Source organism: Asparagus officinalis, unplaced genomic scaffold (assembly GCF_001876935.1).
Source record: "Asparagus officinalis unplaced genomic scaffold, Aspof.V1 AsparagusV1_Un642, whole genome shotgun sequence".
Classification (NCBI taxonomy): domain Eukaryota; kingdom Viridiplantae; phylum Streptophyta; class Magnoliopsida; order Asparagales; family Asparagaceae; genus Asparagus; species Asparagus officinalis.
Window position 1 is genome coordinate 66,569 of NW_017972903.1, and position 16,834 is coordinate 83,402.

The 16,834-nt window shown below is 38.2% G+C and overlaps 1 protein-coding gene across 1 annotated transcript; it reads right to left on the reverse strand.

Annotated features, from left to right (window-relative positions):
• Nucleotides 1-229: 229 nt before the first annotated feature.
• Nucleotides 230-7,426, reverse strand: LOC109828025 (probable aminotransferase ACS12). Its single transcript, XM_020395059.1, has 4 exons — nt 6,746-7,426; nt 6,502-6,636; nt 1,821-1,981; nt 230-1,471 (listed from the first exon to the last, which is right to left on the reverse strand). The coding sequence occupies exons 1-4, from the start codon at nt 7,214-7,216 to the stop codon at nt 628-630; spliced, it is 1,611 nt and encodes a 536-aa protein (XP_020250648.1). The 5' UTR covers nt 7,217-7,426; the 3' UTR covers nt 230-627.
• Between the last annotated feature and the right edge of the window lie 9,408 nt (nt 7,427-16,834).

The following is a 16,834-nucleotide window of genomic DNA, read 5'->3' on the forward strand; positions in this document are numbered from 1 at the left end:
AGAGATTAACAAATAATAATACAAACGTGGGAACTGCAAGAGAAAGAGAGGGCATAAGCTTTTGATGCTGAAGGGGAAGCCGGAAGGCGTTCTCTTTAGATGATGAGGGCCTGGTATTGGCATGGGACTAGACATTAGGTGCAATATTTCCGATTTACACACCAACACAACATGGAAGTGATAGAAGGATACAACCAAAAAATATGATAACACCATAACATCAGCAAGATAATCTTCTCCATAATAGGGAGAAGGAAAGAATATTTATTTCTTTCAATAATTATCACATTTTGTACAACCATTAAGAAATTTCTATACCTTCTACGTTGCAAGGAAAAGCATGGGTAGTTTCTACATAGCACACAATACTGGTCCAGTGCAACAACCGAACGAGTTCTCGCGTGAAGGATCACCTCCTTTTACAAATAGTGAACCATTCAAAGAATGAAAAATACCGATAGATTGTCCACAAATCCAGTAGACTTCAAAGTTTGTTCAGGTGGTAGATCTGACAGAATGTTTGCAGTGCCTGAAAGAAAGCGCAAGCTACTCCAATTCCGAAGAATATCATGATAAGCCCAGAGGAACATTAGATGAACACAATTTTCGAGCATCTTAATGACAAACTTAATGGCTTTCAATAACTCTTCTGATCCTTTCCAAGAGCACTGGAACATCTTTATCCGTCAGTGTTGTAAAACACAACCGAAACCATCCGGGTTCAATACAGTGGCATGATGATCCAGGCATCACATTGATTTTAGCTAAATTCAGTAGCTTATCCCACATCTCAGTCTCCCCTTTCTCACTGTACGATCGAAGGAACTTGCTCATATCTACCCAACAGTAGAATCCACCATTACTTTCGTAACAGTCAACACCTAGCTTTTTCAAACCAACCACAACTGAAGTATACATCTTCCGAAGCCTCATCCTATTAGTCTCAAGAAATTCTGAAGTAAATTTCTTATCTGATAGCATTGAGACAAGCAACCGTTGAGTGGGAACCGATACAGAGGAGAACCTTGCAAATTTAACAGCAGCTGCCAAGACATTTTCATTGAAGGAATAAATAACTCCAACTCTAAAGCCCGGGAGGCAAAGATCTTTGGAAAGACCATATATTATATGAACCCTGCTCCTGTCTAAACCTACTTCATCCAAAACCTCTGATATACTCACGAACTCCTTGTGTCCATGAGTAGAGCCAGCAAATACTTCATCAAAGATGAGATGTATGTTTTTCTCGGTAGCAAAGTCTAATAGATCATATATCATTTCCCTAGTCAAGATATTACCAACAGGGTTCGAGGGGTTTGAAAGCAAGAGGGCACGAATTTTGACACCTCGATTTTTAGCCTGGTTGTAAGCTCTTTCGAGAGCAGCTATGCTTATATTGAATTTGTCAGTACTGCGGCATGGAACGGGAATCAACTCTATCCCACTTCGCCATTTAACATTTTTATCGTACCTGAAGGGTTTAATATCCATTAGAATTTGTAAAAGAATATGTTTAATTGAGGGTAAACCCCTTGTACTATCGCTCAATTGCGGACAGACCCCCTATAGTTCTATTGTTGCAGAGACCCCTTGAGTGAATTTTTTGCACATTTACCCTCAGAGAAAAAGAAAATTGCTGTTAAATAGACCTCTAGAGGGCATAAGGGTCAAATAATTCATTCAGGGGGTCTATCTGCAACAATAAAACAACAGGGGATCTACCCGCAATTGGGCGATAGAGCAGGGGGGTCTATCCTCAATTAACCCAACAGATTTTGAGATTTGAGAAGAGGATATTGAAGGGCATAAAGAAAAATTACCCAGGGTAATATGGTGAAGGAACCATAAATGCATTCCCAGGGTCACCAAGGCAAAAGCTAAGTATCTCAATTGCAGAACTTGCACCGGATGTAAGTATGATTTGTGAAGGATTGAAAGAGACTGAACCCTTCATGACTTGAGACATGAATCCAGCCACAGCCTACAGATAAATCCGTTGTAGAACATGTTAAACAATATATGCCGTTTTCGAATTTTCCAATTTAACATGTGAAAACAAAGCTAGCCATTTCAATTAGTGATATTATCATGGAGTAACTGGCAACAATCAAGTAAATGGGGCAAGTAATTATTCCTAAAAACATATTTTAATCGATAAGAAATTATAGATTCTATCCAAAGGGCTGCATACAAAGGGTATAAACTGCAAGCAACAAGGATAAGTTCAAAACAGGTTTCCAATGCCGTTTCAATGATTTAACATCAATATACTCAAAATAGACAAATTATATGTCCTTCCGGTCTATTTTCATATACATAAAGTAATTACCTTGTCATATTTCAAGTAATTGCATAAGCAAAGAACTAAACAAATGCTCATTAGATTTGATCAGCTCTGCATCAAAAGAGCTTCAACTGTCAAGATCCATCCCGATTAAGATAAAAAAATTCAGAGTTATCCACATACCATCAGGTCGTGTGCAAACTTTTCAGATCTGCTCCAACAAGGACATAACATAAATGACAAAAAGTTCTTCAAATCTAAGCCACAAGGATACAGTAACTTATGCCCGTGTTCATAATTTATACATATGGTGCTAGATACAACTATATCTTAATATGTTTGAATACTAGAAAACCTTCAAGATAGGCATCCTAAGTATACGCATGGAAGGCTTTAACTTCCGACTCATGCTTACTTTTTAAGTGAATAATGCAGACGCCTTGATCAACTAAGTGCATGAAACAAATGGACAGTGTGATTCTTCCAAACATTGGAATTTGAGAAGTTGCCTACTGGGGGCCTCCAAAATTTCACGAATGTCTCAAATAGTACGAGGAACCAACATGAAAAAGCACTCAGTGAAAACATAATATGAAATAGAACCAAAATAATATTAGTTATTTTGCAAATCTCAAACAGAACTCTAGAAAACTGAAAGTGACTTTTACTTTAAGAAGATAGTACCATGTCAGTGTCACTGTATTGGCCTTCAGATGGTGAAAAGGAGAACAGGTATCAAATAGGAGGACGAAAATGTTTAAGAAGCCAAATGTTCGGATAGACTCTCAAGGTATAACAACAGAAGTTACATATCTAGAGCATCCAATTCAACGTTCAGCATCAACAACCAACTGTACACAAGAAAGATGGTGTTTTGATGTAGTGAATCTTATTTCAGACACAAAAGAATATAACCAGAAAGCACACTGACCACAAGAATATTGCAGGATCAAAAAAGGTGTTTTCCACCTTTTCTATCAACCATGTTAGGTGGAGAAGGAGAAACCAATTTTCCTTTCCATGTGCCCCATCCTTGAGACAATAAGCACTCAATAGGAAGAAGTGAATTATACAAAGCTTAAACTCGCCTCTAAAATAAAAAAGATGGTCAAGGACAAGCTCCAACAGCCCTCTCCTTATTCTTTGCAAATGTTGTCACCAACCAATAGTTCAACCTCATTAGCAAACACATTCAAAACGGAACATGCCTAGCTGAGAAGTATCTCGGAGTGTCAGCAATTCATCTTAAGGTACAAATCTATGTTGCACAATTGCAGACACAACTGACATGGAAACTACACTGACACGCAAAATAATCCATAAAAGAACTGATACAGACATCCAACATGAGTGTGCAATAGAGTGTGACACACAACAGCTTTACTGCACGACTTCAATGTGTTAGAACTGTCTGAGAGAAGTTTCAATGTCCAATACACCAAGAATAACTTCTTTACCATCAAGAAGGCGGAACCCATGAGATAAGTCAAGCATCATAATTCACTACAAGTGATAATTTATTTTTTCTGGAACAATTGAGCCCTACAGCCGCACATATCTTACATGAGTGTGCAATATGTGTGCGACACAAAAGTGAAAACAGCTTCACTACACGACTTCAATGCGTTAGAAGTGTCTGAGAAAAATTTCAATGTCCTATCCACCAAGAAAAACTTATTTATCATCAAGAAGACAAAACCTCTCTGGCATAAATCAAGTACCATAACTCACTACAATTAAGAATTTATTTTTTACTAACAAAATTGAGCCCTACAGTAGCATATATTGTATCATAATGATGCCTTAAATAGAAGATGTTACAGTCACATAATAGTTGCATGCTCTAATATTTAGATCTTGTAAGTTTATCTGTCGCATGAACTTGAACCTTGAGGAGTATCTCTGGTTTTAGAAGTCTGTCAATCTCTATGGTAGCCTAGAATTTATGTATATGAAATGCTTAACTAATGGCTTACTTATATAAGAAGAAGCTAGTCAAATGGTACATAGGATCTAAAGAAGAACTTAATGTGAGTGCTGACAGTTCAGTTAAGACCCACAAGAGTTTATTAAGAACACAACATCTACATTCACTATACATCATACATTCAAGATAGTGGTATGCTAACAAATTGGGTAGGAACACATACCCATGCCTATCTACATGTTTCAACACCGTCCAATAATTTTGTACCATCAAGCATATATATTTTATAGTCTATCAGGTTAGCTTCTAAGTTGCATGGAAACGGGCACGGGTACTGGTACGGGTGAGGGTATGGGTAGGAGACATGGCAAAACTGTAAAATGTAGGGTACGGGGACACAGCTACATATATATATTGAATTAATAATGTACATGAGATAATTTTTTCCCGCTTCATGTGTCATTAGAATTAAAATTCCGATCACATTTTTGAGTTTCTTTTATCATATTGATTATCGTGAATTGTAAACTTATCATATTGATTATCGTGAATTGTAAACTACTCATTTTTTTACTAGACATCTAAATGACCCATTAACTATATAGTTGTGAACTTGGGTATGGACTGAAACAAACCCGACCCGTATCTCATTAGTTTCAAAAGACGGATGTGAAGTGTAAGCTCTATGTCCAGGAAGTCTTTGACATGTGTTTTAAATTAACACATATATCGTATAATTGAGTACATGTTGTAATAAATGCATGCATATATTCAAGATAATTGAGTACATGTTGTAATAAATGCATGCATATATTCAAGAAGTGTCCATGAAGTTTGGGTATGGGAAAGTGTCGGGTACGTTCCATGAAGTTTGGGTATGGGAAAGTGTCGGGTACGTGTCCGGTACGGGTACGGCTTCATTATAGAAGTATCCGGGTAACATAACTTAGCTTTCAATTTCAGTTAACAAAAACCGTCATTTTTTATAACTAACAAGACCAATAGGCTATGTATAGATTCTAAACTTTGTTGTATACACTCTTAGAAGAATCATTACAAAGGCACATCACAATGCATATGCTTTCAAATGCCAAGTAACATGAAACAGGGCAAATATTTCAAATACAGGAATAAAGTCCCATGAAAAAAAATACTTCAGACTAGACGTGTTTCACAATTTTTACTGAAAAAGCACATCATTGATTATGTATGCATTTCAACAATACTTTGATTTTAAATAATTTAGCATAATGGTTCCTTTTTATCACTTAACTTTGAGCAATCTACTTAACCATATTTATACAAGTGGTGTCATGCAACTTAGAACAAGATTCATGAACATCAGATTTTGGTCACGTACAACTTCAGTAAGCATAATACAACATCATTTAACACTAAATTATAACTATGGAGTTTCAGAAATGCTGATGGCAAAATCCACTAGAAAGACTGTCATTATAAATACCTAATTCGAGCAAATGGTCCTTATGTTCACATGGAGTAAAATGTGAAAACACAGCTTGCAACTACTAACTTGGAGAGGATTTAAGACTCATGACACCAGTAAGACAAATGTCAATGATAAGGAATAACATATACTAGAATAATTGGCGTAAAAATACTACTTGTTACACTTTAGCCAGAAAAATTAAAAAGGGTGGGACCTAGCTGTATGAATTAAAACTCCATGATCAATAAGGCATGTTTTTAAAACCACCCATTCAATTTAAGTTTCCTTTCTATCCTTACCTTGGCAAGAAGTAAAACTAATTTCAGGGGTAACATCAAGTAGGCAGGAGGGGTTGTAAAATTTGGTTGAGAACATTTTGCACTCAATAACGACCCCATTAAGTTGCGAAAAGCTTAATTATGATGGTAATGAGGTGAGACGCATTCAAGTTTTGTTGTGTGCAATAATCTCCTTAGACTAATGAAAGGGGGTTTGCACTCAAACATATTTAGCCTTCGATAGGAAGTACGCAGCTTGAAATTCACATGGAGAAGCCATGATGATGGAAAAGTTCATCATTGAGGCAATAAAATTTGAAATAATCAACTTTTTTTTTATAATTTTGAGTAAGCCATTAGCTGAGTTCCAAAAAATGGAAGCTTCTTATATTCCATAGCAAAGCAGTCATAGCTCAAGTACAGTACTCGAAAAGCATCTTAACAAAACTATGGCTAAAGCAGTGAATGTAAACAAAATGAAAGCTAAAATACCCACTGCTCAAATTCAACAATTAAAACAATGAAAATTAAGAAGGCGATGCAAGAGCAACAATCAACTTACAATCTTCAAATCCATCAACCCATCAAACCTCTGGTAAGTCACCAATCCTCCAATCCCCAAATCCACCTTCTCCTCATCCAGCAGCGATTTCTCCAGATTTTGAGCAAGCCAATCCCGAACTAAATCCAATGACAACTGCACAGAAAGCCCATGTTTCTTTTCTTTCACGTAATTCCAATATATAAACATGTACAATATCACAATTATGTTTAAAGGAAAAAAACAAACAAACAAACAAACCTACATGATTCTCAGCCAAACAAAGTTGCATAACTCCATCGGGATTCTGACATTCATGATAAGGGTCATTAACCCACCTTTTATATCCAACAATCGAAACAGAATCACCACCCGCAACTTTGCTGATAACATTAGAAGCACGAGATGAAACCGGAGCGGGCCCAGATGGGGTTTTCTGCGATAGAAGAGACCTTGACAGAGTTCGAGGAATCGAGGTAGACGATTCATGAAGCTTGTCAGACGAGGAAGAAGCAGGAGGAGGAGAAGGGGAAGATGGGTGCCGGTTTCTTTTGAGGTAGAGCTGAAGGAAGTAGAAGAGAGCGCAGGGGACGATTGAGCCGAGCACAAGGCCTCCTCGGCCTTGGACCACCTCTTGAAGAGGGACGATTATACGCATGGCCGCAATCTGAGATGGGTCTTCGTCGTCGTTTCTAGAGTTTTCCTTAATGGTTTTTTTGTGTTGGGTGTGGGTCATTTGGCTGACAAAAACAATGGAGGTGGAGATTTTGAGAGAGAGAGACTCTCTCTCTCTAGTCTCTCTCTCGTTTGGGGGCGGAGAAATTGAGCGGGGCGAGAAGGGGAAGGGGATAATAATTAGGCAATTGAGCGCCGCTAGTCTAGGACTCCTGAGCTAGTGACAGCGAGGGAGGGAGGGGGAGGAGGGATTGGATGTATTTGTTTGGATTTTTTTTCTGTTGGGGGAGGGTAGTTTGACGTAAGTGGCCTCTGGTTGGAAATTTTTGAATGAGGGCACCTTCGTAGAGGTATGGAGTACAGGGGTGTGCAACGGTCGGTTCGGTTCGGTTTTTACTAAAATTTGAACAACCGAACCGAACCGTCTATAATTTAAAACCGAACCAAACTGTTGCAAGTCGGTTCGATACGGTTCGGTTCGGTTTGTTTGGTTCTAACTTCATCAAACTTCTTATCAAACAATAAACCGTGTTAAAGAAAAAAAAATCAACAAAGTAGAAGATTATGAAGCATTAAACACTGATATAATGATATTGTTTTCAACCCATAATGATCCAGAAAATAAGTTTAGAGTTTGAGACTTTGACTCTTTGGGGACGGGTCGGGTAGGGTGAGATCAGAATGGGTAGTATTGCACTATATTCGGTCGGTTCGGATCGGTTCGGGTTGAAAAGTTTTCAAACCGACCCAAACCGCCCTACTCATAAAACCGATTTTTTCGGATCGGTTCGGTCGGTTTTTTCGGTTTGGACCGAACCATGCTCAGCCCTAATGGAGTATCAAAATTTATGTATTAGACAGCTCTTGTTTAGAATTTGAAATTTTCATTACTATTTGGAAAAATGTGTCAAGGCCTCAAAATCTAGAAGCTGATGTGGCACAGTCCCAGCAACTTTTTTCTTTACTCTTTAGCCCTAAAAGAGGTAAAAAAGTGTGGCTCAACCCTAAAAGCCCACTTTTATACATGTACTGTTAGGGGGGGGGGGGTGATTAGGGTCTTATGCTAATCTAATCCGATTATATGCCAATAAAAACTATTAACAGAATATCCTAGCAAGAATGAAATGCAATAAGATATATTAGCTAGGATAAGGCAATATGAACAATGAAATATATCCTAGCAAAGAGATATACTTTGAGATATATATATATGCAAGGATACGAAACTAACACAAGGGTAAACAATATGAAATAAGATAGTGGATGATATAAATAATGAGACAATGACGATATGAGCAATGAGCACAAATATAAATAAACGCCAAAGCACACTCAAACACAATCAAATGATCATGGAGTTCGGACCTTCCGTCCTACGTCTCCGCTCACCACTCCCGGGGAGAAATCAACTATCACGATCGGGTTTTCTACGCTCAACCGAATAACATTTACAACCACACTATGTCGGTTTTTAACGTTCACCGATCAACGTTCACAATCACTCATAGTGTCGGTTTTCAACGCTCACTGAACAACGTATACACTCACACTCACAATGTTGGTTTTTAACGTTCACCGATCAACGTCCACTCCTCACACTCGGTTTTCTAGCTAACCGAAAACTTTACAATCTTACAATTGTAACAAATAATAAATTTGTTCTCTTTAATAGATGAGAACACAATGAAAGCTCACACTCAATTGTTACAACTCCCCACAATCCAAATTATACTATGAATATAAATACAATAAGCTCAAAGGTTGTGTGTGTAAGCAATGAGAAAATCAAAACAACTAAACTCAATTAAAATCTAGCATATAGAAATTATGAACAAAACAATAAATAGCTAGAAATAGAGTTTAGGAATTCTTCTCTGAAAATCAAGTTGGAGAGGAGGATTAAAATGAAATTCAAACACTGTAGATGATCTTCTCCACTTGTAAAACAATTTTCACAAACCAAACAGACTTTGAACCCAACTAAAACCCTTTTCAAAACTCTTTTAAACTTCTTTAAAACTATCCATTGGGTTGCTGAGATAGAAGGGGGTTTGAGGGTTTATATAGGAAGAGAAACAACAGTAAAAACCCCAAAGAAAAAGACCAAAAAACCAACAGAATCGAAAATCAGATTCTGTACAAAATAGCCGTTAGAGTGAACGGCGGTCGACCGTGGAAAACTCGCGGTCGACGCGAGCCACTTTCGAAGATGAGAATTTTCCAGAGGCTTTGACGGTCGACCGTGGCAGTCGACCGTGAGAAAATTCGAGCTGACGGTCGACCGTGGAGGTCGACCGCGAAAGTTTCTGTTGGCTCCGCAGGCTAAAAACAAAGGCGTGGTCGACCGTGAACTGATATATAAAATTTTAGGTTTTGAAAACAGTTTGCTGATTTTAAAATACTGTTTAAAAATATCAAATAAATTCTAAAAATTATGAAACTTTGGAAAATGATTGTAGACATGATAATACACATACTATAAAAACTGGTTTTCTAAAAGGATTTTTCAAATGAGAAATATCATCATTTTGCAAAATAGTCCAAAACATGAAAATGTAAACATATGAATTTTGACATTTAGGCTAAATCATGTTTTGAAACTTTGCACAATAATTATGTAGACTTAATAAAAAATATATATATGATTATTGTTAAGTCCAAAAACTAAGAATATAATATTTTTACAAATACAATAGAGAATGAAATATATGAGTATGCATATGAAAATATATTTGTTTCATATCTAAGTAGTTAAACCAAATCACAATAATAAATATGAAATATGTAATTTCATATTTATAAACATAAAAACCAAAATTGTGTTATATATATATATATATATATATATGACTACATATATATACAAGGAAACCAATAAAATGTGAGTGTATATGATATTGAGCTTAGAGTATCTAATACACATAATATAAAACCTAAACTAGATTACCCAAGCCGATCTTGATCTTCAATAAGCTTGACTTGGTACACTATGCGGATGAAGCTGAACTTGGATCTTGAACTTGAATAGCAAGGCTTCACTCCACTATTCCGCCAACCTCCATTGGATATGATCGTGAAGCTCTATTCTATCCATCCTCCAACTCGTTGTTTGCCTAGAATAAATACGAAAACACAAACACTAGACAAACAACATTAGAAGTAAATTGTTTGTTAAACATCATCAAAACAAGAAGGCCAACATGTACTCTAAGTATTTTTCAAAGCCTACCAAAAATGTCCTCATCTCTCACCCAGGAAACCTTCCCCTTAACCCATGGAGCCGATGATTACTGCCATCGCAATTAACGTGATTCGACGACGAAAATGGAGGGAAAAAGCGCGGTTTCCCTCCATTACTAGGCTAACTCATCATGGATTGTGTATTTTATGGTTTTATCTCCTACTCTCTCATTTATGATATTAGGGTTATTATTCTTCAACTTTCAACAACCCATTATCCCTAAAAATTTCTCTTAACTACTCATCGTAATTATTCTCATAACTTTCAGCAACCCCCAATGACCGCAAAAAGACTTGATTTGCATGGTGTCGTTAGGCGATAAAGCTATATTCTTGATACTCATATCTATAACAAGTTTTTTAGAACTGAAATTTGATGTGTTTGACAGACTGAAAGTACCTTAAGATGCTTTATCATTGATATATAAATCTGAGAGGCACCCGAACTTGAGTTTTTTAGTTGATAATGAAGATGATTTGAAGTACATGTTGGAGCACAATCGAAATACTGGTTGTACGAAAATTCACATGCAAGCTGTTGTTAATATGGAGGGTTTTACTTCTGAAAAAAATCAGAAAGTTTTTATTGAAATGTAAGTAATCAATAAACTATTTTTAAAACTATGCTTTGTGTGATATAAGCTTTGTGATTTTGGCACAATGTTCTCGATGCAAAGCTGAGGGTCACAATCAAACAACTTGCAATGAGCCAATTGATGATTAGGGTGGACTGCTACTTACAACAATACTTTGGTTAGAGAAATATAGGTCGTCCAGAATTTTATAGTATATTGTGAAAGATTTTTATAATCTGTGAAGCTGTAAGACTAATCATATTATGTATTCATGCAATATCAGCTGTAAGAATGTAAGAAGTTTTGTGTAATGTACTTGTTTAGCTGAGCTATATTGTTTTTGCTTCTTGTTAAATATCTTGGTACTATAAAAACTTTCAATTGAATAACTTTAAGCTAATATTTCATTTGACTATGTTAACTTTCAAAATAAAATGTTGGCTTTCAACTATACACGTTGACATTCAGATTCTTTAGCTAACTTTTAAGTGAAGATGTTAACTTTTAGTTGAAATATTATCTTTTGATTAAAAAAAGTTAACTACAAGTTGTACATGTTAACTTATATATGTATATGTTAACTTTCAGACAAACATGTTGACTTTAACATGAATATGTTAACTTTCACTTGAAATCGTTAGCTCTCAACTGAACATGTTAACCTTCTTATTTATATGTTAACTTTCAGCCGAACATGCAATTGTGTACTCAAGCAATATCAGCTGTAAGAATGTAATATGTTTTGTGTAATGTACTTATTTAGCTGAGGTATACTGTATATATATATATATATATGTTAACTTTCAGACAAACATGTTGGCTTTAACATGAATATGTTAACTTTCACTTGAAAATGTTAACTCTCAACTGAACATGTTAACCTTATGATGTATATGTTAACTTTCAGCCGAACATGTTAACATATATATGTTAACTTTCAGACAAACATGTTGGCTTTAACATGAATATGTTAACTTTCACTTGAAAATGTTAACTCTCAACTGAACATGTTAACCTTATGATGTATATGTTAACTTTCAGCCGAACATGTTAACATTAACATGAACATGTTAACTTTTACTTAAATATGTTAACTCTCAGATGAACATGTTAACTTTATGCTATATATGTTAACTTTCATTCTAACATGTTGACTTGAACATGAACATGTTAACTTTCATTTAAAGATGATAACTCCCAGTTGAACATGTTAATTTTCAGATGTAAGAAAATGATGCTGCTACGAAAATAATAATATGCTTCTATGAAAATACTATTGTGTACTCTAGCAATATCAGCTGTAAGAATGTAAGAAGTTTTTTGTAATGTACTTGTTTAGCTGAGGTATAATGTTTGTATTTCCTATAAAATATCTTGGTGCTAAAAATACTTTTAGCTGGATAACTTTCAGGTAAACACATTAACTTTTGTTTGACTATGTTCACTACTGGACAAAGACCTTTTTGACGACAGACAAATTCGTCGCAAAGGCCTAAAATCCGTCGCTAAATATTTTAGCGACGGAAAAAATTGAATTCCGTCGCTAAAATACCGTCTGCACATTGAGGGTCTCTAATAGTATTTTTGGCGACAGATTTTCCATCGCTAAAGGTTAGTGACAGGAAATTAACAATGGTTTTTTCATCGTACTATTTAAAAAAATAAAATAAAAAATAGGATATTTCTGTTGCTAAAGACCTATTTAGCGACGACTAGTCTGTCGCTAAAGTTAAATTTATATTTTTATTTATTTTTTCTTATTTTTGTTTATCGTCTCTAAAAACAACTTTAGCGACAGATTGGCCGTCGCTAAAGATATGTTTATATTTTTGTTTGTTTTTACCGTGTCCATTTTTTGTCGCTAAAGTTATATTGAGCGACGACCAATCCATCGCTAAAAGTAAAAAATATTTTTAAAAAATATTTTGAAAATTGAAAAAACCCTGTACAATAATATAATAAATTAAAAAAACATGTTCAATCAGTAATATAATATTCATTCTCACACATATATAACACATATATTTCAATGAGAACAAATAAAAAATATCCTGACATAATAAATATTGTTTTATAACACATCCATTATTTTCAAAGCTGAATTAATACATATTATTCCTCCTGATCATCATCCTCATCACTGACTCCACTATGACTACCGCCAGCTCCACCATGTCTAGAAGTCTTGGCCTACAAATATAAATCAAATGTTAACAAGAGTATGTAACTGTTAACAAGAGTGTGCAAATATAAATATAATCCCCCAATACCACACCACAACACCTCAACACCACAACACCACAACACAACACAATATCGTAACACAACACAATACAACACCATAACACAACGACAACAACAAACAACGAGAACAACAATAATAACACCATAAATCCCCCCAACCCTACCCACCAAACAACCACACTCCCCACAACCTCTCCCTAACCCCACAACCACAAATGCATCCTCCCTCTCCTCAAGCACGACCAAAGCCCCCACCGAACTCTACCCACCAACACCCACACTCCACACCCCCCCATCCCGTCCGCCTCCCAATGCCACACCAGCACCATCCCACTCCTCCCCCTTCCCACCACGACCAAACCCCCCACCAACCAATCACATAACGACCACCAAAACACAACACCACACCACAACCAACTAACCAACCCACCAACCAATACCACCACCACTACGCACGCATGCACCATCAATATTATCATCACATAAAAACATTATTGTAGGCTTTATTTTCATTGTGTAAAGGTCTTATAAAAAGATCGATCTTTTTGAACTTGTTGTAACGATCGAAGTTGTAATGAGTTATACAATAAAAAAATAATTTTCTACGTAAACAAACTGGCGACCACAGTGGGAGCTAACGGCCTCGCTGCCGAGGCCGTCGTGTCGTAACCGATGATTAAAATCCCGATTGAAGAAGTAGTCGAATACGAGTTTGATCAATTGAAGTTCGAGGAGTATCTGTCGTCCTCCTCCTCTAGATCCTCTGCCCCTCGCAAGCGTAGGAAGATCAATGCCAATGTTGCTGCAATGGCTGCACTTCGCAACGCCCCTCCGACCTCCAATAAAGTCGGAGTTATAGATCTGAACTCCTCCTCAATCAAGGAGTTGAGTACTGAAAGCACGCCTACTTTATCAAAAAGAGCTCGCCAAAGGCAGCGCCAATGCCTCGCGCGTCAATTCGCCAAGGCTTTGGAGCCCGTAGATGGGATCCGCTACGAAGTAGATCTAAAATTCAAGGAGCGTCGAGCGCCCCAACAGCGGATGAATGACCAATCCTCCAAATTATCAACGGATGAATGAATCCAAGTCAAACGGACCCGCTCAACCCTCAAGGAGCGCATTCAGAAGTGTCGTGCATTGCTTGCACATGCAAGAATTCTTGTGTAAGAGGTCAAAAAATTACAGAAGGAAGAAGTGGAAAAGAAGCCACCAAGACTGCACAAAATATGAAGGCCAAAGTCCAAGACGGCAGCCGAAAAGATCGAAAAGCACGGGTCACCCAAATCCGACCCACCAGCGTGCGGGTCACTCAAATTTGACCCTCCATTGCATGGGTCACTCAGATCCGACCCTTCAGCGTGCAGGTCACTAAAATCCGACCCTCCAAGTTGCGGGTCACTCGGATCCGACCCTTCAGCGCACGGGTCACTCAAATCTAACCCTTCAAGTCGCGGGTCACCCAAATCCGATCCTTCAGTGTGCGGGTCACTCAAATCCGATCTTCCAGCTCGTGGGTCACTCAGATCCCACCCTCCAGCATGCGGGTCACTCAGATCCAACCCTCCAGTATGTGGGTCACTCAAATCCGACCCTCCAAGTCGCGGGTCACTCGGATCCGACCCTCCAAGTCGCGGGTCACCCAAATCCGACCCTCCAAGTCGTAGGTTACCCGGATCCGACCCTCTAACCCGCGGTTCACTCAAATCTGACCTGTGTCAGGGTCAAGACAGAAGATGTTCTGCATCTATTTCTTCGATCCCTTTGAGTTCCGTGCCTCCGGTGGAGCACCGCGACAGTGTGGATTTGTCCCGATTTAAGATCAAAATCACGGAGCGCCTTGGTCCTTCGCATGCGGGTCAAGGCAAAGCCCCGGTTAAGGAACACTTGGGACCGTTGAAGGAACCCCGAGCAAATGTCCAGAATGGGGGTCGTACGTGACCTCCTAACAAGTTAATTCCCGTAACCGCCCACTTGGGGTTGCGTACAGAAGGCCAGGAGTGCATTAAGGTTCCACCCTCAGAAAAGTGTGATTCCAAACGTATGACTCCTGCAGACGCCAACAAGGAGTTGTTCACTCAGAAGAAAACACGTCAGACAGATGAATGTGTTATACCTAAGGATTCATGTAAACAGCCGATAGGTTTCTCTGACGGTAACGTCGATGAGTTGTACTATCAGGCTAGGGGTACGAACAAATATTGAAAGAGAAGTACCTGGAAAGTAAACCATTACTGTTCATGCACCAATATTATTAGGACAGTATTATCAGCATGTAGCTACCCTAAGACCACTCTGCAGAGGGTCTCGGTATTCGAGAGGATCTCCAACGGAATGAGCAAGTCCAAACCAAAGCGTCTCCGTAAGAAACGATTGGTTATTCATGGTGACGAACTTCCAGAAGTCACAATTAACATGGTTGATAAGGGAAAGTCGATTCGACCTTCTAATTCTGACCCCCTCGTATCGCAATGTCTGACTCGGCTACGCGCAGGGACCACTAGATGTAAGGACTACTAGAGAATGCAGAGAGGGTTATCATCGGATGATGAAGCATCGGATTCTAACTCGGTAATCGCTTCTGATAATATGGTATCCAGTCCGGGATAATCCCGTGAAATGTTTATGATTAACACCGAGAAAATAGCCAAAATGGTTGAGGATGCTTTAGCCAAGCAGAAACAAACACTCAAAATTAAAATAGAAATGGCTATGCAGGAGATAAGACAAGAGCATGACCAACAGATCCGGGCCTTGTCGAATCAGATAGGTGAAACCAGTCGTCATAACAATGTTAGCCAAGCAGCTAGCGATTCAGATGTGGATGAACACATCAATGTAGATGATCCTCCCGTTGACCAAAACACTGGGAGTGGTCTTACTAAAAATGACAACATTAGGGGTGGCCCCGTTATTCCTCTTAAAAAATCATCCAAGGCCCGATATGAGCGAGGATGAGAAAATGAAAGATCTCGAAAGCAAAATCAAAGCTCTGATGTCTGCTCGAGAGGTAAAAAAGACCGGCATTCCATGTCCCTATCCGAGGAAGTGGGATTCAATAGCATACCCGACGAAGTTCAACCTGATTAACTTCATTCCATTTGACGGGAAGGGTTCGCCCACGCAATATCTGATCTATTTCAAGTCCCACTTGGGTATGATCTCCAGCAATGAAGCCTTGATGGTTCGGTCATTCGTTGTCACCCTTCGCGGGCCCGCCTTCGATTGGTACCGTTGTCTTAAATCCGGAAGTATCAATAACTGGGAAGATCTGGAGAGCCTATTCCTCGCTCACTTCTTTGATGATGACGCTGAGGTGTTAATCAGGACACTCTTCGATGAGAAGCAAAAAGATGACGAGACGGTCGACGACTTCGTCAAGCGCTTCCGGAATAAGGTGATGAATTGCCGAGATCCGATCAGAGAGGACTTCATCCTTCAAACCTGTCACAACAACCTCTCTTTGGATGTGTTGGAAGTTATGGGAGTAGCACCCTCCAATACCTAGAAAGAGCTGAAGATGCACGGAGAGTGGGCCGAACGCTTTCTCAGAAGGAAACAGGTTGAGAGAAGCCAACCGATGGCTAATCCTCCGAATTCAAGCTTCGTCTCCCGTGGTAAGG